This window comes from Erpetoichthys calabaricus, chromosome 8 (genome assembly GCF_900747795.2).
Source record: "Erpetoichthys calabaricus chromosome 8, fErpCal1.3, whole genome shotgun sequence".
NCBI classification, from domain to species: domain Eukaryota; kingdom Metazoa; phylum Chordata; class Cladistia; order Polypteriformes; family Polypteridae; genus Erpetoichthys; species Erpetoichthys calabaricus.
The window spans coordinates 132,065,697-132,092,491 of NC_041401.2; the positions used below are offsets into that span (position 1 = coordinate 132,065,697).

Consider the following 26,795-nt stretch of genomic DNA (forward strand, 5'->3'; position numbering starts at 1 on the left):
AAATTAAATTAAATGCATTAAAATTAAGTGCATTTAAACATCAGAAGCTCCATATCAGATGAGCAGCAGTGTAATAAAAGAGCTACATTCCTGCTGTCACACCAGTTATTGTTATAACCATGAGACATATACCTCCACCTTTCCACTTGCTGGACTCCTCTGTTCTATCCATATGGTACACAAGGATTTAGAAGGCTGAATCACACGATCCAGTACTAAAAGGGTTAGCCTGCGAGACAAAAAAATGTTGCAATTGCAAATGTCTCGCTGGTAGTTTATTGCAGTAGTAGTGCTGCTGCTTTGCAGTAAGGAGCTTGTGGGTTCGCTTCCTGGGTCCTCCTTGTGTGGAGAGCGCTTTGAGTAGTGAGAAAAGCACTATATAAATGTAAAGAATTATTATTACAGTAATCCCTCCTCTATCGCGGGGGTTGCGTTCCAGAGCCACCCGCGAAATAAGAAAATCCGCGAAGTAGAAACCATATGTTTATATGGTTATTTTTATATTGTCATGCTTGGGTCACAGATTTGCGCAGAAACACAGGAGGTTGTAGAGAGACAGGAACGTTATTCAAACACTGCAAACAAACATTTGTCTCTTTTTCAAAAGTTTAAACTGTGCTAAATGACAAGACAGAGATGACAGTTCTGTCTCACAATTAAAAGAATGCAAACATATCTTCCTCTTCAAAGGAGTGTGTGTCAGGAGCACAGAATGTCACATAGATAGAGAAAACAATCTCTAGCAAACAAATCAATAGGGCTGTTTGGCTTTTAAGTATGCGAAGCACCGCGGCACAAAGCTGTTGAAGGCGGCAGCTCACACCCCCTCCGTCAGGAGCAGAGAGAGAGAGAGAGAGAGAGAGAGAGAGAGACAGAGTTTGTTTTTCAGTCAAAAATCAATACGTGCCCTTCGAGCTTTTAAGTATGCGAAGCACTGTGCAGCATGTCATTTCAGGAAGCAGCTGCACAAAAGATAGCAACGTGAAGATAATCTTTCAGCATTTTTAGACGAGCGTCCGTATCGTCTAGGTGTGTGAACAGCCCCCCTGCTCAATCCCCATACGTCAGGATCAGAGAAAGTCTGCGCAAGAGAGAGATAGAGAAAAGTAAGCAATCTAGCTTCTCAGCCATCTGCCAATAGCGTCCCTTGTATGAAATCAACTGGGCAAACCAACTGAGGAAGCATGTACCAGAAATTAAAAGACCCATTGTCCGCAGAAATCCGCGAACCAGCGAAAAATCTGCGATATATATTTAAATATGCTTACATATAAAATCCGCGATGGAGTGAAGCGCGAAAGGCGAAGCGCGATATAGCGAGGGATCACTGTATTATTATTCTTTTCTAGTGACAAGACATTGGGTGGTAGCAGTTGTCAGGGTGCCTAAACCCTCAGCCTGTTTCACACTACACTATGTTTCCCTTAAATGTTTTCTTCAGTTTCTTTTGCTATTCTTGTCACCATTTTTCAGGAGATCTCACTCAGCTAGACCTGCGGTCCTATGTTTGAGTGTCTGGTGATTATAACATACAAAACCCAATGCAGCAGGTGTAGAAACAGTAAGTAAAATAACGCATAATACAAAGCAAAAACACAGTCTGTTTCGAGTCAGCAGAACCGCGATTGTACTCAGCAGTGTCATCTTATAATGTATTTTGCAGTTTATTTACTTATGAAGACTGAGAATCCTTTGTTGTTTCTTTGTATTCTAAAACAGCTGAATGCAGAGTCTATGCAACTAACAAAATTGTCAGCCATGAACCAGCCCTTTCCCTATGACTGACTGTGTGGTTTCATCAAACACTGTTACTATAAAATATCTGCAGATACATAAGAGAAAAAAGTTAAGGACTCAGAAATAGTAATCTGACCTAAAAACACTTTGAGGATGCTCTTTAAAGAAATATCCACAAAATTAAAAAATATTTGACATGGCAAAATGTAAACTAAAACAAGCACACCTTTTTCAACATCCGGGTAACATTGTTATTTAGGGGTAATAGAGTTCTTGCATATGGAGTGTTTCGGTATGCAGGGCATATTAAAAGAAAAATATATAGCATTTGTCTTAGAAATAGCTAGAAGAGACTTTTGTAATTGTTGGGTTAAAAAAATAGAATTTTCTAGGTGGTGGTTTAAGAAACTGGTTGATGTCATATACACAATAAGACTTGATAGTTACCGTAGATACCCGCGTATTAGTCGATCTCGCAGATAAGTTGAGTGTATTTTTAAGCCGAAAATTACAAAATTTGTTATGACCCGCGTATAAGTCGAGGGTAAAACTTGACAGCTATCAGAGATAGACGGCGACAATCAGCTGTTAATGGCGACAAAACTCACTGTCACATCACAGGTATTCTCTCTGTGCTTGGAGAAATGCTAGACTTGTTGACTCGGCAACTAATCCTTGCGTGTGCGTGAGTTGCGAAATGTAAACAAAGGCAAGATGGCATCGACATGTCACAAGGGAGCGAAGCGAGTGCAGAAAAGAAAACACTCGGCAGACGATGTTTTGCACATTATTGCTGAGTCGGATTCTGATTTTTCAGAATCAGATTTTATTGACAGTGATCAGGAATCGAGCAACAGAGTGAGAAGCCGGCATCAGCTGATCCGACACTAGCCGATGCCGCTCCAGCTGATCGGCTGCCAGCTAAACGCACACAGCCGATGCACCTACGGCAATGTTCGCGTGGGAGGAATACCCAGACATTGATCCGTGGGAGCTGAACTGGCTACCGGACTTCACAAGACAGCATGGCTTGCTGTTGGACACGACAGATCACCCGCTGCTGGACTACTTCAGGCTGCTGTCTCCTGATGCTGCTTTTCAGCTACTGTCAGACGAGACAAACAGGTAGGCAGAGAAATTTTTTGAATCATGGGCTGCGCTTGCATCGCATTGATAGCGTGCGTTGCCTTGGTTTTTTTGATTCCAAATCTGGTTGCACGTGGCAGCTAATGGTATGTTTGTTATCCAAAACCTGCAAAAGCTAATGCTCAAATTCAAGTATTTCACAGTTTAAAGAGTTATTTAATGAAATTAGAAAAAAACTAGCTAATTAGCAATAGTATTGCTGGTTTATAATTATTTCAAAGACCATGGGAAATGGCAGATGACCGGTAGCTTAACACCGTGAAGCGTTGAGTGTACAATGTCATTACCCAAATTCTATGGACAATTGTGTTGCCCCATGGATAAATTGACCTTGTTTTTTTGAATGAATTTTAAGGCATAAATTTTTTGACTTATACACGAGTATAAACGGTATGTATACAGAAATTCCATAAAAGGGTAAAAGCTGAACTTAAGAAATATTCAGAAGGATAAGAATGTAGTGGAATGAAATGTTTATTTGGGTATGTAAGCAATTGAGCCAATCACGGTAAATGTCAAGATGGTATGTAAGAATTAATTCAGTACTGTTATGTAAACTCAGTGATCTATAAATATGGGTCTCTGTCTTTGCTCTGGGACCATCCCATAGCACTTCTGCTCAGGGTACTATCACTTAACAGACTGTTGTAATGGGACACTCACGCATCTTGAAGAGAAATTAAAGACACATGAACAATCTTCCTACTGTCTAATTTCTGACTCAAACAGGTTCTGGGGGAACATATTTCTTCCACAATTTCTAATCAAGAAATAGTTCTAAACAAAAACTTAAAGCTACTAATGCACTAACGTACTTCATAAATGGAGTCAGTCAAGTCTTGTCTGAAGACATGCATTTACAAAAAAAAAATAAGTATTGGTAAACTGTTTTTGTATGTGTCTGTCTGACTGTAATTTATGGAATGACAGCAAATAACTGGGCTGAAACAGAATAATGATAATCACCTGCAAACCCTACAAATTTTACTTCATACATGTACTTTTTGAAACATAAATGTTTTACTTACAATGAGGAATATCCATGCAGGAATAAGCATCATTATAGCAGCAGCACTGGTATAAAACTGGAGCTCTGGGGGGCTGAAGAAACAAGCATTACATCATTCCATTTTAGATAAACTACAGTATAGAATGATTAAAAGAAGAGCAATGTACACAAGACTTTCAAGCAATACCTGAACTTGTATTTTTCTCCACTAAGCAGCTTCTTTGAAAAAACATTCTGTAAACTTTAACAAAAAAAGAACTATAAATACATTCTGCATTAAAAAGTGTAATTTAATAAGTAACAAAGCTATACAATTGCTCAGAATGTCTCCTACCAGTCCATGACATTAGTAGACAATGCTGCAGAGAAGCCCAGCATGTTGAAACTAATTTCTGATGCTGTACACAAAGTCAAGCCAGCCATTATGGGAAACAGAGAAATGTTCACCCAGAGATCTATAAACACAAACAATGATTATCAGGATATAATTATAATAAAATATTATCTGACTATATAAATCTTTCCTTATCATTCAGAGACCAAGTGTGGATTTCGTAAGCTCTGCATTTTCAGTTGTCATTCATATGATTCACTCAAAGCAACTGATGGCAACTGAAGTGATAACCACGGGTTATGGCTAAAACAACCTCTTTTTCCAGAACTGTGTGCCCTCTGCAAAATACACTAAAAGAAGCTTAACATCATGATACGAACTAAACAGTTTGTAACACTATCCAAGAAATGTGCATTTCAGGCAAGAAACAATGACAGCAAAACAAGTTTAAATCTACACAGATCCCAGAGAAAACAGACTGTTGTGAGACATTGTCTTTATTTAAAGCAAAAACAAAAAACTAGTATCGTAGTTAGACCCAGCTTCTCCATGGACATTCCGCAATGTATTCTAGTGAAGGATAGTGTCTGTAGTAGGGCCGAGTATCACCATTGATATCTTGATTCGATTTCAATTAAAAATGTCCCGATTTGTTTCGATATCGATTTTATCTTGATTGAATTAGCATGGAAGTGCTGGCTTTTTAGTGATTACTTAACCACGTATAGGGAACATTAATATAATATGACAAATTTCAGTAACAAATTTATTTGACCGGTATCTACATAGTGACTTCATAATTTATGCATAAGAATGGAATCACATTTAAGCAGCAATAATTAATTAGAAATAAACAGTATTTGCAAGATGTAGAATAAAATATTACTGCTCTTTAAAAAAAATATATTCATAGTACTGCACTAATTTAAAATTCACCATAATCTATCACCACACATACTGTATTATGTAGGGCTCCTTGTTTTAATACAATGCAATGAAATCTACTTTATAAAGCATCTATATCATCTTGTGAATAATATTACTAACTGAAATTACTATAACTATAGTTATATAATTAATATATTACTATAATATTAATAATACTATAAAATAATCAAATATTTTTTCTTAAAAATAAATGTTATTTAGTAACCTATTTGTATCTTATGAATCTCCATGCAGACACCCTTTAACTAAACTGTTGGCCAAATTCATTCCCCTGTTGGACATTTAAAATTTTAGTTGAAATTAAAGATACCATGGGAAGACTGTCTTTCTATAATTCCACAGGTTACATGCATCTTCAGTTACTCACATGTACCACTCACATTAATCAGTCTCAAAAATGTGTCCTCACAGTTCCTCACCAGACAATAAGGAAGCATTTTAAAATGAGGATCTAGATCTGCTGCATGTTGACAGCAGCACTGGATGAATGGAACATAAAAGACAAAGAACCAGCCATCATGACTGACAATGCTGCTAACACACACCTAGCTCTGGGCTTAAAGAGAAGCAACATTTGTTGTGTTTGCCAACAAACTTGGGATTTATGCAGTCCCACGATGGACTGGCTTTGAAATGGATGGATTAGAAATGCTAGAAAGGGTTTTGGAACAACAGCCAGCCATCTTAGCAGTGAGGTTGCTCCCAGTGTGACTGGCATTCAGTGCTCTTGTCTACAACACATCCATCACAGGTGCCCAGTGGTTTTTAATGTAGTGACATGAGAGATGTGGCAAAGCTTTGCTTAAGATTACCATAAAGCCAGGGTACTATAACTTCACTCATTTGCTTTCTGGTTGGTATAGCATACTGCAGTTCCAAAACCTGCATCATTTGTCAAAAGCCCTCACTTTCAACAATGGTGTAGGGACTCAGTTAAAAACTGCTATAGATTCCATTATTTTTTGTGCACAAGGCAAATTAAATGGGAGCTAAACGCCATCTCCAATGCAGATTGTTTAGGCTCTGCCATCTACAATGCAGATTGTTTAGGCTCTGCTTGGTTGGCAATTGAGATTATGTTTATGAGTGATGTCGGGATAAAAGATTTCTCAAATTTGTTGTGTTACAACAATACTTAATTTCTGACTTGCACAGATTACATATGGCTTTCCTTTTATCTAGTTGTTCTTTACCAATGCACTGTTTGAATCCATAGTAAGTTCACACATCTGATTTAACTACAGGCGTTAATTTCAGTTGAGAAGGGCACACTATTTTATGCAAGATAGTAAAGTGCTTTTTTCCGTAGAAAGCCTTAACAGGCATATTAACGATAGTTACTGGATCAGGTGGCAAAGATGAAGATGAGCAAAAATCTACATATAGTGCACCGTCGGTTCACGACCATAATTCGTTCCAAAACTCTAGTCGTAAACCGATTTGGTCGTGAACCGAAGCAATTTCCCCCATAGGATTGTATGTAAATACAATTAACTCGTTCCAGACCATACAAACTGTATGTATATATATTTTTTAAGTTTTTATGCACAAATATAGTTAAGTAAACCATAGAATGCACAGCGTAATAGTAAACTAAATGTAAAAACATTGAATAACACTGAGAAAACCTTGAACAACAGAGAAAACTAACACTGCAATAGTTCGCACTATAGCGCTACCAACCGCTGGCTAAAAACACTTTTTTTTTTTTTTTTATGAGTTTTAAGGAAAGGGAAAAAAATGAACATTTGAAAAAATCTGTAATTTAATAAACCACCAAGAAAAGTAACATTGCAACAATGCACGCTACAACCTGATCGCTGTAAACAGAAGTGAAAACAAAATCAAGCCCAGTGCATTCTTTAACTGCCTTCCTATCTATGCTATGCGTCCAGCCCCCTCTCTCTCGCGCTGCTTGAGTGTGCGTGTCTGTCTCTCTCTCGCACTGCCTGTGTGTGTGTGCTCTCTCTCTCTGACTGTGTGTGTGTGTGTGTCGCGCTCTCTCTCTTACTTGCTGCACAGGAAATGCACAGGGAGAGAGACTGAACATGTACAAACCGAAAGGGAAACTGGCTTGTTCGTATACCGAGTGTGTGGTCGTGAACCGAGGCAAAAGTTTGGTGAACTTTTTGGTCGTAAACCGATTTGTACGTGTACCGAGACGTTTGTGAACTGAGGTTCCACTGTATAGTAATTGAGCAGACTTGAAATTCACAAGATCGATCTTGAGACTTTAAGAATCGATATTGAATATTTTAAGTCATCAGTAAGTGTCTCTTACAGCAAGGTTAAAAAATTCTAAAATATATAGTTATTTACAATATAGTATATAGTTACACTAAACAATGATGCTCAGTCACTTGTTCAATTTTAGGAGAATAATATTTTATGGAATGCCACCTTTACCTTCTATTAAACAGCAAATGCAATACACAAAAACAAAGTAACATATTATTAATGCAGGCTAAGAGGAGTACCAGTGCTAGATGGAATTCCGTCTTATTGCAGCACACTCATAATTTCTCGCCACTTGTGGGACATGAATGTGACACATTATGATTGATAATAAATCTAAGCAACATTCAATTTATAAATGAACAGTATAAATAAAACAGAATGGTTTTGACTGTGCAATAAAAAAAATATACCTCCAATAAAATATACATAAATAAAAAAATACCTTTTAGCAAACTGATCTTTATCTTTAATGTGAAGTAGAGGCAACTGTTCTGAGAATATTTTAATTGTTTTGCATATAAGAGTTAGATCCAATGGGTTTGCGGAAGCTACAGGTCACATACTTAACAGTCACACTGTGGCACTCACACTATCCCTGCTTTGGATAAGCAGGTTTACAAAACAGTACGATGGATGGATTTTATATATGGTATAATCTGATATATGAAGTTGGTTGTGCTTTTGTCCTACATACAAATCCACACCAAATTTTGCAGAGAATACCCAGTTGTACAGAGGAGGACCACAGGCTATGCATTGTTCTGAGAAAACTTTATTTAGTCTCTGCACCTGCACTTTATTAGAGGAGTGCTCCAGGAGGCATTTTTAGATGTTGCAGGTAATACAGAACTGCTCCTCATGGTGGATGTAGTCAGTGGCCAAATTTTTTCCACCTGGTGAATTTTTTTAGTGACTGCAAATGCACTTTATTACAAGTCAAGTAGCACCAAGTACTTGCTAGTAAACATATTTTTTCTAACACCATGGTTCCATTTTACAGTTGCTTGCAACTTTTTATTTTGTAATATTTATCTGCGGTATAATTCTGAATTTCAAGATTTTTGTACAATATGCCCATATACAGCAGGGAAAATATGTATTGAACGTGTCAATGTTTTTCTCAGTAAATATATTTCTAATGGGGCTATTGACGTGAACTTTTCATCAGATGTCAGTAACAATCCAAGTAATCCACACATACAAAAAATCTAAACAAACAAGTCCATAAATTAAGTTATGTGTAATAAAGTGGAATAACACAGGGAAAAAGTATTGAACACATGATAAAAAAGGAGGTGCAAAAAGGCGTGGAAAGCCAAGAAACCAGCTGAAATCTGTCAGTATTTAGAAAGCAATCCTGCCCCCATCAGTGCAAATTAATATCAGCTGGTTTAGTCCTAATTGATGGCATATAAAAAGGTTTCTCATTACCAAGGTGTCACACAAGAAGCATCTCATGATGGGTAAAAGCAAAGAGCTCTCTCAAGACCTTCACAACCTTATTGTTACAAAACATACTGATGGCATTGGTTACAGACGTATTTCTAAACTTCTGAATGTTCCAATGAGCAGCGTTGGAGCCATAATCCAGAAGTGGAAATAACATCATTTTACCATAAACTGTCCTCGAAAGATTTCTGACAGAGGAGTCAAAAGAATAATCAGAAGAGTTGTCCAAGAGCCAAAGACCACTTGCGCGGAGCTTCTGAAAGACCTGGAATTAGCAGGTACAATTGTACAATAAGTAATGCACTCAACCGCCATGGCCTCTATGCACGCTCACCGTACAAGACTCCACTGCTGAAGAAAAAGCATGTTGAAGCTCGTTTAAAGTTTGCTGCACAAAATTTGGACAAGCCAATGAAATACTGGGAGAATATAGTCTGGTCAGATGAGACCAAAATTGAACTCTTTGGATGTCATTGTAAACACCATGTTTAGAGGAGAAATGGCACTGCACATCACCCCAAAAACACCATACCAACAGTGAAGTTTGGAGGCGGAAACATCATGGTGTGGGGCTGTTGTTCAGCATATAGTATTGGTAGACTTCATATAATTGAAGGAAGGATGAATGTAGAAATGTACCAGGACATTCTTGATAAGAATCTGCTGCCATCTACCAGGATGCTGAAGATGAAACGAAAATGGACATTTCAGCAAGACAATGATCCCAAACATACAGCAAGGAAACTCTCTATTGGTTTCAGAAGAAGAAAATAAAGCTGCTAGAATCCCAGTCAATCACCCGACTTGAATCCAATTGAAAATCTATGATAAGAACTGAAAATTAGAGTTCACAGGAGAGGCCCCCGGAACCTTCAAGATTTGAAGACAGTTTATGTGGAAGAATGGGCCAAAATCACAAGAGGCACCTTGAAGCTGTCATTACCAACAAAGGCTTTTCTACTAAGTATTAAATTTCAGTAAATGTATCCAATACTTATTACCTGTGTCATTACACTTTATTACACATAATTTAAAGACTTATTTGTTTTGATTTCTTTGTATGTGTGGATTACTTGGGTTGTTACTGACATCTGGTGAAAATTTTATGTCAGTAGCCAATACTTCAATACTTATTTTTCCCTCTGTAAATTTTGGCAAAATATTTCTTGGAAAAGTTACATGTCAATCTGCAAATTTTATTTAAATAATTTAGTTTGAGAATGTCTGTGAATTTCCCCTTGGGATTAATAAAGTATCTATCTATCTATCTAGTTTAAAATGAAATTATCATTGATATAAAGTATTTCCTTCAAAATCAAAACAGCCTCTCCTCCCACTTTGGGGAAAAAAACAATTTTAGAAGAGGGGAGAGAGCATTCAATCACATTTTGTTTTGACACTAAGAAATATACAGTTTTCAGTATTTTTCGAAGCAGAAGTTGAATGTTATTTTTCTATACAAAAAAGCAACTGAGATTTGACATTAAACAGTGGAAACTGTGAGCAACAAAAGAAAACAATGTAATCTTTTCTTTAATATTTTTGTTTGTATTCCCTTAAAACCTTTACCTTTATTACCAGTTCAGAAGACATAAAATATGAAAACAACTGGCTACCAGGCTATGTTACTGGTCTGATTTTCCCTCATGCACAGATTCTGCTCATAAAAAGCAAATGTCAAATTATACTCTTGGAGTACAAATTTATTTCCCTTATATTCAGTTCATAAAATAAAGGCAAATAACTTGTATGCTGAAAGAAGAGGAGAACATAATCAGGAATGTAGTATGGAAATTGGGAACATCAAATTTTTTTCATTATTATTGAATGGCTTTATGAAGCTTGTATACAAAGTGACTTTATGCCCAAATGTATTATTTAGAAACACATTTTTCAGTATATGCTGTACATATAAATACTTTTAGAGCAAAATAAGAATTCCAGAAAAAAATTTGACATTAAAACTCAGCAAAAACATTTAAAGATATTTATTTCATTGCACACAGGTATGGGCTGTGGATAATCTGCACCATCCTTGTGATCTATATTCTGCCCTGAATGTGCAAATTTCCTATTGCATTTCTGTTTCTTGGTTTTCTCACTCATCCTTCAATTAAATTCATACCAGTATACTCTCCAAGTATAAACCTAGACATGATGACTGTAAAAATGGGGGCAGAACTTTTCACCGTCTCTGCAAACGACACTGCCACATTCTTCAGGCTCACTAAACCCAAGACCACTGTTGCAAACCTGATAATCAAAATAAAAAGACAAATAAACAAAGAGTAAAATATTAGTGCCTCAACTTAAAGAAATACTCAAACCCAAAAATTCTAAATTTTTTATATGTTACTTACCTCATGTACTTTGTAGTGGTAGCCAAAAACAAATTTAACCTCATTTCATACAGAATGAAGGGAAAGACAATTATAACATAAAAGAAGCCAGTAGTGACCAATGCTGTACAATGGCAAACAATGTGAAAATGTCAATGGAAGAAAAAAAAAAATCTCACATTCCTCTTACATTATCCACATATCAGTTATACAGCTGGACTCTCAAAACAATCAAAATACATTCTTTGTTTTCTAAAATTGTATTATTCACTTCCAGAATTATCAGTGGACACAATAAAAAGGAAACCTAAAGACTTATGGAAATTAATTTGTGACTGAAGAGGGGATTCTTGACCAATGAATGAGGGGGAAAATGAGGTAAATTGAATTTAACTAAGGTCAAAAAGTCAAGTGACATATTAAAATGGGCAATGGGAAAGTAACATATTAAAAATATAATTTTTGACTAGAGTATTAATTCAGAAACCACTATAACATACACTGTTTAACTTTAACTCTGTACTTGTGCTGTTACTTAGAGAGTCAGATCGGGGGGAGGGGTGATGTTAGAGCGAGTGAGCTCATTCAGTGCTGCAGGAACAACACACATGTACTGAGAGAAAAAAAAAGATTAACATGTTGCCTTCCCTGTTTGTTTGTATATCTCTGCCTGTCTGTCTCTCTATTACGCAGTGCTCTGTCTGTCTGTGTGTTATGGATCTTGAAAAAATAAGTTATAAGGACAGTTGTTCATGTTAATTGCAGTCTCAATTGTAAAAAAAATATTTTAAAAGGAGCATCCCACATGAAAATATAACGATCTCATTAACTGACAGTGCATACCAATTTATAAATTTTATGTCCGTTAGAGGTTAAAAAGAAGTAACACTTTGTCCCTAGCGGGGAATTGAACTCATGTCTGTGAGGCACAGCAAAGCTACTTGCTCTGAGAGGTGAATCTTAACGCGCTACGCCACGGAAACTGTTATATTATCCTTGAAGCTTTTGTGAAAGTGTTTATTTGATCTTTGGAACTCGGGCTTTACACACTCTATAGTTTATGCCTACATTTTGTAACATTTATTACTAAAATATGAAAAAGTTTCTGCTTTAACAATGTGTTTACACAGATTACTGTAGAAACGGTACACACATGAAATGCGTGTGTTTCAAATAACGAACTATTATTTCCATTCTAAAACTCCACTTCACTCCCAGACAATCAATCAAGACATGAGCTGGGAAAAGTGCGTTCACGTTCTAAGTCGGAGGGGGGATGGAATAGCCGCTGCTGGCAGCTTGTCTTTTATCAGCACATTTAGAGGACAAAAGACGCTGGCAGAGAGGTGTGAACGGATTTAAGACGCGATTTAAGGTGGGCCGGATCTACGAGTTTTTTCGTAGACTCTGGTAATTCTAGTGTTAAGGTGCTAGAGGTTAAAAAGCTGTTTGTGTGTCATTCATGGGGCACTGTTGTGGTTAGGGTCTTTGTGTACATCTATGTATGTGTGTGATAATCTTAAGGTGCGACAGTAGACCAATCCCTATTGCAAATCTGATGAGTACACTTACCCCTACGTAAAGGGTACGTAGAGGAATATACCATGATAATACAATCAGTAAATTTAATTTAAATAAAATAACATGTATATCTCATTGTGGAATCTTGCAGCTGTGACAGACAGCTGGCTGTTGATTTTTTGTATATCTGCAGTGCTGAGGAAAGTTAGGAACTTGAAACATGGATCTAAAGATGAACTGATGTGGAGTGCCCTTTTTAACTGAGGGTTCAAAATATATGGCTTTTACATCACTAGAGATAGCATATTTGATTTCATTAATAACTGAATTGCCTTTTTTCTCAGCATCTGTAACATACTCATCCTTTTTTTTGCAATAAACTTGTAATAAGGTGCTGTAACAGAAATTGTTGGTTTTCTTCAAACATTACAGTAGTAGCCCTTTTCATTGGTGCTAGAACATTAACCTGGAATCCTGTTATCCATGTCTGAGAGTGTTAACATCTCTGGCTGTGTCCTGAAATGCTGGAGAAGCAAGGGTGGCAAACATTGTAGGTTCCAATAAACAATATTGTTCAATTGTACCACAGAAAGTATTCCAGCATGTTACCACAATCATCTTGAGCTTCTTCTTTGGGATGTCAAGGAGACCTTGCTTCTTCTCACGGACGACTGTGGAAGTTGTACTTTGGTGGAATAGGTTCATAGTTCCTCTTACCTTCCTATGCAGCCATGCTACTGGAGCAATTTTCAATATCTTCCAGGCAGAAAAGTTGAGGATATAACCAAAGCATCCCATGTTTGGGTCCATATTCCTTGGATGCAACTGCCATTATTAGTGACATTGTCTACTACTAATGCACGTTTAGGATCAATAATCCCTAGTCTTTGACAGTCTCCTGCAGTACCTGAGATATGTACTGTCCCGTGTGTGGCTCTGCTATTAAACGTGACTGCACAACATATGCCTTCATCTCCCAGTTTGTGTTAATAAAATGACAGGTAATTGTCAGGCTTCAGAGCACTTAAGTCATTAAAGTTCTATGACTCAGCTATAGCAAATGAGCTTATGTTACTTGCTAAACATTTGACTATGGATTCTGTAATTGCTTTTGACCTAGCAGAACTTTTTGGCAGTTTTGTTTGAATAATACTTTATTTTGGTGTTGAAGTAAGGGCATTACTACTTTGGGCACTAGTAGCTTTCTCAATCACTTTGTTAGCAGTTAGATCACTGATCTTGAGGGAAGGATGATATCTTTGTAAGTGCTGGAATATACTTGTCTGCCTTTTACACAGCAACTCTGCCTTAAAATACTTGCTTACTATATGCACTTTGCCTTTGGTAAACATAAAATACTTCCAAACAAGTGGGTAAGTCGATGCTTTTTACCAGAAACCACCATCAAATTTGATCCTCACTTGTATACGAGAGTTTTTCGCTGTGCATAACAAGTACAGGCATGAATCAGCTGATTCCCAATTAACAAAGTATAACTAAAATAAATTAAAACATTTTAAAGCAATACCTACTTCCCAAAAGAACAAATCTGATCGTCACAGTTCAGTTCACTATGCTCACCACAAGATGGCATCCCACAGTAAATGTGAGTTTGCTTTTTGGAGGAAGGAACTGTGTATCTTCTCTTCGATACCAGTGTAATGTAGATTAGAAATGGTTGTGAATCAATATATGTTTTGCCTTCATACCACTTGCCGAAAGGATGTCTAAATAAACGGTTAGTCATTTACACATCACTTTCTTAGTTCCTTTGGTGAGAAAAATCACTTACTTCATGAAGTAGGAGATTTGCCAACTATTTAAGTTTCTTAAAATAGATTTTCAACATGACGATTCATAAAAATTTAAGTGATGTGAAGGAATCAAAAAAAAAAACATTGTATCAGTTTAAACTAAAAACTGTACTAAATAGTATGCAAAAGATTGAATATGCTTTGAACGAATCGGTTCATTAATACACTAATTTATGTAAGAATACAATGGAGTAAATCTGGCACAGGACCTAGCTCACTTTTTTCCTCATAACTTACTAATAAATTTGACTGAATACAGGATATCAAAATACAACTCAGTATGTTGGATGAAAAAGTAAAGTTCAAATTACTTTTACACAGGTACAATTTTTAGTGCTTCACCCAAAATTGTCCACTTCTGACAATTACATTTGTTTCTGATTTTAAAACAATTCTAAAGTCTGGGAAATGGGATATGTTAAAGATATAGTTTGTTGTGTTTGTGCGTGTCTTGTCATTTTTTCTTCCTTTCTTTCTTACCTACAAGTGAAACACTTGGAATAGTGGACACTGAAATAGAGCTGAGATGTCAATAAACAAAGCTTTATGGCATTTAATACTTTGATGACACTGGACACATCCTTTGGGATGGAGGCTCAGCTGAGAAAACATTAGGTACTGGACACTTGAATAGATACTCAAAATACCTCTTCCAACAACTCAGTTGTTCATTTACAGATTTTGTAGAACTGCCATTTGCCTTTTTTGATGATGTCCTTAATGCATTGGAACTTGCATGAAAGGTGCTATAAACCTATGGAGAGTATACGGTATTAGTGGTGGTGGGCTAAAAATTTCAGAACTCACAAAATGTTCATAACTTGAGACTTAATTATGTTTACATTTCTTCTGTGTCATTCTGATGATGGGTATGTTTTCACAGAAGAGATTATATGGACATTATGAAATAGATTTAATAGCTGAATTAACATACTGAAAAGCTGAACTGACATTCTTAGAATGGCTCAACTTGGGTAAGGTTTAATAATATGATATTGTTTTATCATTCTTGCTTAATTTAGTTAAGGTTTTATTTTAAATTTGAAAGATATACTTTTGTATATTAATTATTAACTGTATATAAAGTTTTTTTAGAAAAAGGATAACAAGGAGGCATGACTCAGCATTCCTGGGATGTGTATACCTAATAGATAGGAGATATAATCCAGATAATAACCTAGAATCCAAAAATTAGATAAGGTGCTGTGAGTCTGTCTGTGGAAAGGCTCTGCTCTGTAACTAAGTAATGTGTTGCATGGAGAGAGAATGAAGATCACTTTAAAGCTGCTGCTGCAGCTACAAGACACTAGACTGCATGATTTATGTAGTATTTCTGCTTATGCTTAGGGTATTACAATTTGATTGTATTGTGTAGAAGAAAAGTTTGCCTTCACTGCTATTTTGTCTGTGGGTTTATTAACCTGGGAATTAAGACCTCATTATTAATTCAGAGGAGATGTCCTCAATAAGGTCTGTACTCTTGGGTAAAACTGCACTATATGAGCAAGCCTTAGTGTCTGAAGCCCCAAATGTCTATTGCACACACTATGTCTGATAATCCTGTCTAGATGAAAGCACTGTATATTACTACAGTTTAAAATATATGTCCCAAACACAGCAAAGAACCTGAGGTTTAGGGTCATTGTGAAAACAAAAGCATTTTCCTGTTAAGTGCTGTTTTATTTTCTTCTACCAACAAGATACAGACACTGATCAGAAGTCCAAGGGTGAATCCTATGTCCTGGCATAAGGCAGAATCCCTTAGAACATGCATTGTCAATATCCACAAGTTGTTATGCTTCCTTATTCACATCTCCCATTTGCTCTAGAGCAACAAAGTAATCATCCAGCCTCAGTTGAAACAAAGGCCCACATACTGGTTCTGCAAGCCTTAAAATGACGGCTGCGGCGCGTGCGCGGCTAGAGAGAAGGCAAGTGTAGAGCTGGCGTCTACCCTAATGATTTTGAAGATGGCGCCGACTGGTGTGGCTGGCCGTCTGCTCGTCTCTCTAGTCTATGTTTTAACTTTGTTTTTATGTTTTAGTTTATCCCAACGGCCACTGTCCTATGATCGTGAGTCTTTACTAAACATATTTTCTGGCTTGCTTTCCTCTCAATTTTCATCTCCTGGTTGGATTTTTTGTGAACCTCCACCTTTGTTTTATTCATCTCCTGACTTCTTCACCTGGACGCCGGTGTTCACCTGTATCAGTGAGTTGAATGCCCCTCGGAGACGCAAACGCACCCGCCACCGTCGTGGGAAAAGAGCCGGAATTGCTGTTAAACAATGCCGACTCAAGTCCCAGAGCTTTGATTCCCGATGCCTGCGAGTCGTCTATGACCCATCTTCTCCTGCTCAGGACTCCATCACTGGTTCATGGGCGCTGGACACCGGATTTAATTTCTCCATTTCAAGACAGCATCACTTTTCCTCAGCCTGCAACCGAGTGATAAACACTGCTAATCTTCGCACACTCACCCGTGCTAATCCTGCAACGAGCTCTTCTACCTCTATCAAGGCTGCTCTCTTGAACGTGAGATCAGTGTCTAATAAAACTTTTATTCTGCAAGACTTTATTACCTCAAATAATCTGGATTTCTTCTTCGTCACTGAGACTTGGATTTTAAATGGTGACTCTTCTTGTTTTACTGACATGACTCCACCAGGTTATTCATTTTTAAACTCTCCTCACCCAACTCGTCATGGGGGGGGGGCTGGGGGGGGTCATTGCCACTATTTTTAAAAGTATGTTCTTGTGTCGGAGCCTTACAAGGGGTCCGTTTAGAAGCTTTGAACTTCAACTTTTTGAAGTGTGCAGCTCCCCTTCTCTGCTGTTTGCCATGGTTTATAGACCTCCTGTAATTAATGATACTTTCATCTCTGATCTCTTGGCTGATATCACCCTCTCTCATGATAAAGTATTTATTGTTGGTGATTTCAACATTCATGTTTGATGTCAATTGAAACCTTTGGTCAATGACTTTTTATCACTTTTGAACTCATTTGATTTTATACAGCATATTAATACACCAACCCACTCTCTCGGTCACACCCTTGATCTCATTCTTACTCATGATATTTCAGTGAATAATATTGATTTATGTGATGTTTCTTTTACTGATCATTTTTCTATAATGATGGATCTGAATATTACTGTTGATGTCCCGACTAATAGCTGTCCCCCACGCTGCTCACGCTTTTTAAATTCTTCTATTATATCTAATTTTAAAACCATTTTCTCTAGTCTTTATGTGCATGACCAAAATAATGGTATCGATGATTCTGTCGTAAAATTTAATTCTTCCTGTAAAACGATTTTAGACTCAGTTGCTCCGTCCACGATACGCAGTAATAAGGGTAGACCTACTCCCTGGCTAAATGAAAATACATGCTCACTGCACCGCACCTGTCGAACTGCTGAACGGCGTTCAAAAAAAGATGGATTGATTGTCTCTAAACAGATTTTCGGGACTTCTCTTTTCAATTTCCAGGCTGAAGTTAAGATAACAAACAAAACTTCTTTGCCGATTTAGTATCCCGTCACTCAAAGAATCCTAGGGTCTTATTTAATTCAATTAATGAAGCCATTCACCCCCACTCTGCGATGGGATCAAATAGCATTGTTTATTCATGTGACCAGTTTCTACCATTCTTTGTCAGCAAAATCGATACTATCCGCCGTGGCATTGTTCAAACGGGCTATGAACTTTCTACTGTTAATCATGACATTGTCTTAGAATCCTTTGATCTAGTCTCACTTTCACAGCTAAAAAGAACTATTGACACCCTTAAACCAGCCCCCAGTCCTCTGGATATTGTACCACCACATCTCTTAGTGGAAGCCTTTGATGTGTTGGGCCCACCCTTATTAGCTATCATCAATGATTCTATTAGTTCGGGAGTTGTGCCCTCATTTTTTAAACATGCTGCAGTCCATTCCCATCTAAAAAAGGCAGAATTAGATCCTGGAATTTTAGCCCAACTGCCATTTCTGGCTAAAATTTTAGAAATAATTATTTATAATCAATTGGTTGATCACCTTAACTCCAATAATTTATTTGAGATCTACCAATCTGGCTTTAGGCATTATCATAGTGTTGAAACAGCACTCCTGAAAGTGTTCAACGACATCTCTCTTATTACTGACTCAGGTGATGCGGCAGTTCTTCTCCTCCTTGACCTGTCTGCTGCCTTTGACACTATTGACCATGAGATATTGCTGTTGCGGCTTGAACATCTTGTTGGGCTTAAAGGGGCTGCACTTAACTGGTTCAGGTCATATTTAACTGGTAGACACTTTCCAGTGACTTTTAATTCATCTTCTTCTTCTACTGCTCCTCTTAAATATGGTGTTCCTCAGGCAATCCATTTTGGGTCCTATTTTATTCTCCATATACCTTCACCCTATTGGAGCGATTTTTAGGAAATTTAACATTTCTTTTCACTGCTATGCTGATGATACTCAGGTTTATATTCCTGTCTGCAACTCTACAACAAATCAACTCCACAACTGTCTGTCTGAACTAAGATCCTGGATGGCTAATAATTTTCTTGATCTAAATCAAAATAAAACAGAGGTGCTTATAGTGGGTCCATCAGCTAAAGCCTAAATTGGTCTCGGACTTCTCGGGCTCTTTTTCTGTCTTTTCCAAACCTCAAGTCTGCAATCTAGGTGTTACCTTTGATAGTAACCTCTCTTCAAATTCTGTAAATTCTGTAGTCAAGAGTTGCTTTTTCCAACTTCGTCTATTGGGTAAGATAAAGCCTTTTTTTTATCTTCTAAGGATCTTGAGATAGCTACTCGTGCGTTTATTTTTTCTCGCCTCGATTACTGCAACTCGCTGTATTCTGGGATTAATAAATCCCTGATACACAGGTTACAGTTGGTCCAAAATGCTGCCGCTCGCTTTCTGGTTGGGGCAAGAAAGTATGACTCTGTTTCTCCAATATTAGCTTCATTACACTGGCTGCCTGTCAGTTTTCGAATTGATTTTAAAATCTTGCTGCTAGTTTTTAAATCTTTACATGGGCTTGCTCCTGCCTATTTATCTGAACTGTGTGTTTTACATCAGCCATCTAGAGTGCTTAGATCTTCTGGTCAGCTGTCTCTGGTTGTCCCTCGTACCAAGTGTAAAACTAAGGGGGACAGGGCTTTTGCAGCTGCTGCGCCTCACCTGTGGAATTCTTTACCTCATTACATAAAGGAGTTGTCTACAATTGAACTGTTTAAACAAGACTTAAGACTCATTTCTATTCACTTGCATTCCATGACCTTCAGTAATACTGATGGTTTCCTGTTTGTGATTATATAACATTACTTCTGTTTATTATGTATTTTATTTTATGTTCATATATTTTATTTCTATTTATGTTTTATGTTAATTTGTTTTTTTTTCTTTTATTCTATTATTGTAAAGCACTTTGGCCACAGCATTACTATGTTGTTTTAAATGCTATATAAATAAATTGACATTGACTTCAGCCAAGGTTGCAAAAATGTGTGTCCAAGCTGGTAGTCAGCCACATTCTGTGCCTTAAATTGCTTACAGATCTCAAACTGATGTTGTAGCTTAATTATGTAATAATCAAGTTGCGCTATGCCCTTTCTATTTGGAGCCTGCCATGTATGTTAATGTATTAATGCATGAAGGAACTGGCTATTTCCAAAAACAAGTCTGTCTTTTGCGGAGAATGTCATTAAATGTAAACTTAAACATAAACCACCATCATTCATCTTTCCTAAACTGAAACTGTCCATGAAATCTTCCCAACCTTACAGATTTGCCTCAATATGTGTAGTAAATTCACCAGTGATTATGACTAGGTGTGCAGTAAATTCACCACTGAATATGACTAAGTTTGAATTTGTGGAAAAAATGTTTGTTTTCCCTCATTCGAGATGACCTCTGTTTTCTCTTGACCACACATTGACTGAAACAGTCTGAAGACTCAATTGCAAAATTAATGCCTTCAGCCTTCTGTATGTTTAACACAATACAGTAATACAGGTGTATCCAGTTATTACAATATTGGGTTTGGACTTTCATATTTTCTGTACCAGTTAGATGCTGTCCATATGTGATGTTGATTTTGGAGCAAAGCATTTCATGTACAATGATTTAGTAATACTGTAATTGGACTCCAGCACAAACTTTCTAGGTTGCCAGCTTTCGAAGATTTTTTGGCCTCATGACTTCCCTCCATTGGTATATTCTTTTCCTTATTGGGCAGTGAATAATTGGCTAAAATGAGAAATGCAGTACTATTAGTAGAAACTTCTTCATGTGTTTGAATCATAGTAGATTCAAGCTTCATTGTTCCAAACAATAGGCATGAAATCAGTCTTCTTAATTGTCCAGACTTGAGAACAGCTGAGATCCCTCTAAGGTGGTAGGTGCTGTTTCTATAATGTTTGGTTTGTTTCTGGGTTTCTAAACTTATGATACTGCTATCTTTTTTTCCCCAATTTTACCTCAGGTTTATGAGGGATTCATGTTTTATTCTCCACAGCAAATATAATATGATTCAGATTTATTTTGGCACGATCAACCACTTCTCACCACTGAGATCAGCACTCTTACCCTCTAATCCTGTCATAGTCTATGGTTAAATATACCTTCTGTCCAGTTTTCTTCCCTATCTTTATTGTCTCCTGACATTCTGCTTCAATACTTTATCACTAAAAAGAATTTTCATGTCAAACAAAGAACTAAAGTGTAGGTTTTGTTCTTTCTTATACTATGAGCTAGGAATGTCATTAAGCATGAATCAACTGATCTGTTGATGAATTTCACTTCCAACCTGTATGCCAATGGTCTGAAAAGTGGGACTGGTTTACCCAGTCTTGCATACAACAGCTGATTTTTTCAACCCATCAGTTTAGGTCTCCCTATTTTTAGTACAAACAAATAATTACAGTGCAAATTACGAGAGACAACAATAGTATCAAACATTTATCAAATAATTTCATACTCTCCTTTCAGGCATCCAATTTATGGGAGGGGTTCAAATTAGATGACAAACACATCATTTTTGCCCCCACCCCTATATTTGCAGTTCAAACAAAAAAAAATCAAATGTGTGTGTCTTCTTCTTATATTATATGAGACAACCTTATCAAGCATATTGCAACAGATTTAATAATCTTCATTTTATATATCAGATTACAGTGGATGACCAAATCTGATGACCTACCTATCAGTTTTGATCCCCACTTTTTAATTTAATTTAAAAACGTGTAGTTGTTATAAAATAACCTCAGAGATTGTTTGATTCTGATTTTCTGTTCCTCATTCATACAGCATACAAGAGGATTACACATTAGTCAGCATTTACGCCTTTTATGTATAAAGTGTAGAGCAATACTTTAATCACAGAGTCATTTTACTTAAGAGCTAAGAGAGTAGGAACTTACAAACACACATAACATTTTTCAGTCTTATTAGATTGACATGAATTCAGATTGCCAGTTTTAAGGGAAAGAAGCGTCAATATTGTAGTAATATTTTTATCCAAGCCTCAGAGATAAGATGAGGAGCTCAGAGTATAGCCACTGATTTTTCGAACTGAAAGAAGCCAGTTGAGGTGAATTTGGGCATCTGATTAGGATGATTCCTGGACACCAACCACCCTGGGGAGGTGTTTTGGGCATGTACAACTGGAAGGAGACCTGAGAGCAGAACAAGAACACACTGGAGAGATTATATCAGGATCATGGCTGAAGAAGATGGCATGGAAAAAGGATATGATGACTGACTATAATGACCTGGTGGTTGGGTGGGGGCAGAACAAGACAACAATATAAGGTGGAACCAAGCCAATGAAAGCTTTTAAAGCAAAAAGTAGAAGTTTAAAATTAATCCTAAAACAAACTGGGGGCCAGTGAAGGGAAGCTAAAATCAGGATGATGTGACTGCTTTTCTTTGTGCCTGTCAATAACCTTGCCACAGCATTCTGTACCAGTTGCAGACACAACAAAGATGACGGGATATCCATATACAAAGAATTATATAAACAGGAAAAAATAAATGCACTGGTCACTTTCTCTACATCAATATATGATAATATTGGCTTCACCTTAAAAATCATTCTAAACTGGAAAAAGCTACTCTTGACAACTGAGTTTACTTGTTTTTTTTATTTGATGTCCAGATCAAAAATCACTCAGATTTAAAACCTAATTTAACTTCTACTGGCAAGTGATCTAGGCTTTTAGAGAGACTTGAAATACCTTCAGCAGGCCAAACAAGATCACTAATGATTTACTTTCATTCAGCTGGAGAAAATTATTTGCCAACCAGCCTTAAATCTCCCCCAAGCAGTCAAAAAACAGTAGACGCTGTTAGGTTTCATGGACAATCAAAGCTGAATATAATTGGCATAGAAGTGAAAGGATATATTGTGTTACCTAATGATCCTTAACTTGCAATTACTTTGTCCTGGGTATAACGACAATCTGCATCCAACCTGGGGGTTGGTGGCAGGATCGGCACACCAGCCGCAGAAAAAAAACCCAAAAACTCTCAAACTGCACTCCGGTCCCAATCCAGGTGGTTTGTCGTGTGGTGGGTACTGCTATGCGCTGTAAAAATCAGCACATGCTCCCAAGCTAACGATCTGCCCTAAATGTAGCATATAAATTAAAAACAGAGCAGATGTTAAAACAGAAATGGGATTCTACATGAAACAAAATGCAGATGAGGAGAACAGATTCTCAATATTGACAGAAAAAGTCCTGTGATTAAAGTAGCAGGCCAACCAGTCCAGTGCTATACTCTGTACAACCCAATTTTAAGGCAGTCAAGGAGTAAATTATGATTTACCTTATCAGTGTCAGCAATTAATTCCAGAAAAATCAAAATGGCACAAATGCCTGAATCACCTACAAGTATCAAGATATTGGTAACTTTCAAAAGAGCAGACTCGGTACTGTGAGAAGCAGTGAACCTTGACTGGAATGATTCTAGAAAAACAAGTTGTGAAAAAACAACATTTTCATGAACTTTAGAGATGAAAGACAATTTAGAAATAGAACAGAAATTTTAAAGGAACTATGGTGTAGTCTATGTTTTTTGATTACAGGCTGGACCACTGCATGCTTAAAAGATGAGGGGCAATAGGGTCAATAACAACAAGTCTCTTTAAAGACACAAGATGGAATTACATCAAGAGGGGAGGATGTGGGTTTCATATTAGATATGGTTCATGCAACGGAGGAAAGACGCCATGGTCAAATTGACTTTACATTACATTATAGACTTGACTCAATTATTTTAAAGATTTTGAATCCCTTACTCAAGATAAAATTATTTTTCTCTTTACTAAATCATATTTACTCACAAAAGAGTGGACAATATTGTGATTTTGTAATATATTTAATTTTTTTAGAGTTCTGTAGTTCTTTTGCAAGGGAGAGTTGCTTGGGGTTTGTCCCTGGAAGTTGACAAGTGATGTCATTGGTGCTATTGTCCATGACTGTGCATACATGATAATTTTCTGTGTGGTTTATCCTAAAATACTTTTTTGGCAAAATATTTTAGTTTTCTATCATTTACGGTTTGGTTTTTGCTCTCCTCTATTTGCTTGACAACAGATAGGCTTGCCTTATGGTTTTGACCCTTTCTTTGTTTTTCCGATTTCATTTATTTCCTGGTCCATTTCAAGTAAATTCTGCACCACTCTCAATGGAAGTACAGGTATGGCCAAAAATGAGTATCACTGTATAGTTTAAAAATGTTATGTCTTTGTATATACAATTTAGACTGAAACATATTAAAAACAAAAAATATGCCAAATGTACTACTGACTAATTGCGCCTTCAACGATGGAAACAATTCTTTGAGGAGCTCCACAATCACACACCCCCACCCCCCCACCCCCAACCACAAGGCACACCTTTGGAACCACCAAGCATCAACCCGTCAGAGGTCCAAATGTCTGATGCTGAGCCAACTATGGAAGAGGTCCGGACCGCCGTTCAAACACTGAAAAATGGAAGGGCACCAGGACAGGACCAAGTCACAGCCGAAGCGATCAAGGCTGGTGGGGACCCATTACTCCACCAATTGCTCCTGCTCATCCGAACCATCTGGCGTACTGAATTAATACCACAATCATGGAAAAAGGCCACCATCGTGCCAATTCACAAAAAAGGCGACAATCGAGACTGCAAGAACTATCGAGGCATCAGCTTGCTCTCCATTGTTGGAAAGGTCTTCATGAAGATCATACAATTAAGGCTGCAGTGGCACCGCAAACAGACCAGTCAGGAGGAGCAAGCCGGATTCAGGCCAAACCGTGGCTGCAGTGACCAGATCTTCACCCTCCGTCAACTGATGGAGGAAAGAATCCGATGCGGGAAAAGAGCAGTCATTGTCTTCATTGACTTTCGATCTGCCTTTGACTGCGTCCACTGGCCAGCACTGTGGAAAGCACTGGAGACCGAACTTGTGCCTCAGAAAGTCACCAAACTCCTCCAAGAAAGCTACGCTGGGTCCTCCAGCCAAGTACGCATCCGTAATGAATTATCCGATGAGTTTACCATCCGAACTGGAGTCCGCCAGGGAGATGTTGTTTCTCCACTGCTTTTTAACGTCGTAGTCGACGCCATCATGAGAAAGGTCTTCGAAGGCAGACAAGGACTCCAGTATGGTGAGGATGGCTTCCTGACTGATCTTATGTTCGCAGACGATAGTGGCATCCTGGCCGGCGACGACGTGGAGGCCACGGATATCCTCTGCAACATCGCCAACATCGCCCAGCCATATGGATTGAAAATAAACATAAACAAGACGAAAGTGCTGACAACAGACGGATCACAGACAAATGTGCAACTCGATGGTGTGCAGATCGAGCAGGTCCAAAAATTCAAATACCTTGGGTCGCTGGTCCAGGAGAAGAAAGTGGCGTCCACAGTAGAGGTCCACAGTCGAATTGGTCAAGCAACCGTGGCATTTGCTTCCCTAAAGTGGTGCCTGTGGAAGCAAACCAACATTTCCAACAAGACCAAAATTCGACTCTTCAAAACTCTGATTTTGCCAATTCTCCTCTATGGATCAGAGACGTGGACACTGCTCAAGCAAGACCTCAACAAACTTGAGGTCTTCCAAATGCGATGCCTGCGACAAATCCTACGAATTTCACTCCGAGACCGAATACGAAATAAGGAAATCCGTCGCCGGGGTGATCAACAGCCAACAATCGAGGAGCAAATTCAGCAACGACGACTACAATGGTTTGGTCACGTCTGCAGAATGGAAGGCAGCCGGTTACCACACAAACTCCTCTGGTGCGATCGACCCACCCAGTGGAGAATCCAAAGAACGGCACCAAAGAAAACATGGCTCAAGCAGGTCGAAGACGATATCAGAAACCGTCGACTCAGCCTCGACGAGGCTAGAACAGCCGCCATGGATCGCCTTGCATGGAAACGCCTGCAAAATGAAATCCGACAACCATTGGCACCCACAGCAGTGTACGGGCTTAGGACCAGGTCCAGACCAAACGCCAGCTAGGGACCAAAGAAAAGAAGAAGAAAAAGAAAGAAGACTGACTAATTGTGCACATGCACTACTCAAATAGATTCAATAGCAGATATTCACTTCTCCAAAATTGATAAAAGTAAATGTTCTTTCTCACTTGCAATTCTGCTAAGAAAGCACAAGGCATGAATGTCTCCTGAACTATCTTCTTATTTTAATTGAATCACCAATCAGTTTGAATGGCACATCACACTGGGTAATATTCATAAAGAGAAAGGCATACTTATTGCACAGTTCACATACAAGTCGCTAAACAAAGACATTGCTTTTAAAACACTTGTATACCAACCAAGAATCAAGATTCTTGCTTCCATTTGCATTTGCAGATATGTGTGTTATGTTTAAACTAACCACTGCACCTGTCAAAGACAGGTAGCAGAATAATGAAAAAACATTTGCTGTCTCTTGATGTACCTATAATGCCCTTCCTCTGTATTTGTGTGTGAACATCTCTTTGCCAGCACCTCCTCTCTTGAGCATATTCCCATAAAGCCTGCTTCACAGATTCTTTATCTTTATCTGCAAAGCACCTTTCTCACCTTCTGACTAGTTTTATACTTTACTCTCTCAGTGTGTACCTTTATTGAAACTCATGCATCTCACACCTGAACTTCCTCTTTTGTCATGCCACCAAAACTACACTGACCAAGCATACCAACGCCAGATTTCTTCTAGGGACTGGTCACAAAGACCTTAGTGTTTTATTATATAGTAGATAG

The 26,795-nt window shown here is 37.8% G+C and overlaps 1 protein-coding gene across 1 annotated transcript in view; it reads right to left on the reverse strand.

Moving 5' to 3' along the window:
- Positions 1-26,795, reverse strand: part of LOC114656077 (solute carrier family 35 member E2B-like) — a 105,871-nt gene that overhangs the window by 27,912 nt on the left and 51,164 nt on the right. The window contains exons 4-7 of the mRNA XM_028807485.2: positions 10,987-11,114; positions 4,227-4,347; positions 4,080-4,133; positions 3,912-3,984 (exon numbers count right to left, since the gene is read on the reverse strand). Coding sequence (XP_028663318.1) covers positions 3,912-3,984; positions 4,080-4,133; positions 4,227-4,347; positions 10,987-11,114 — 376 coding nt within the window. The remainder of the gene's footprint in view (positions 1-3,911; positions 3,985-4,079; positions 4,134-4,226; positions 4,348-10,986; positions 11,115-26,795) is intronic.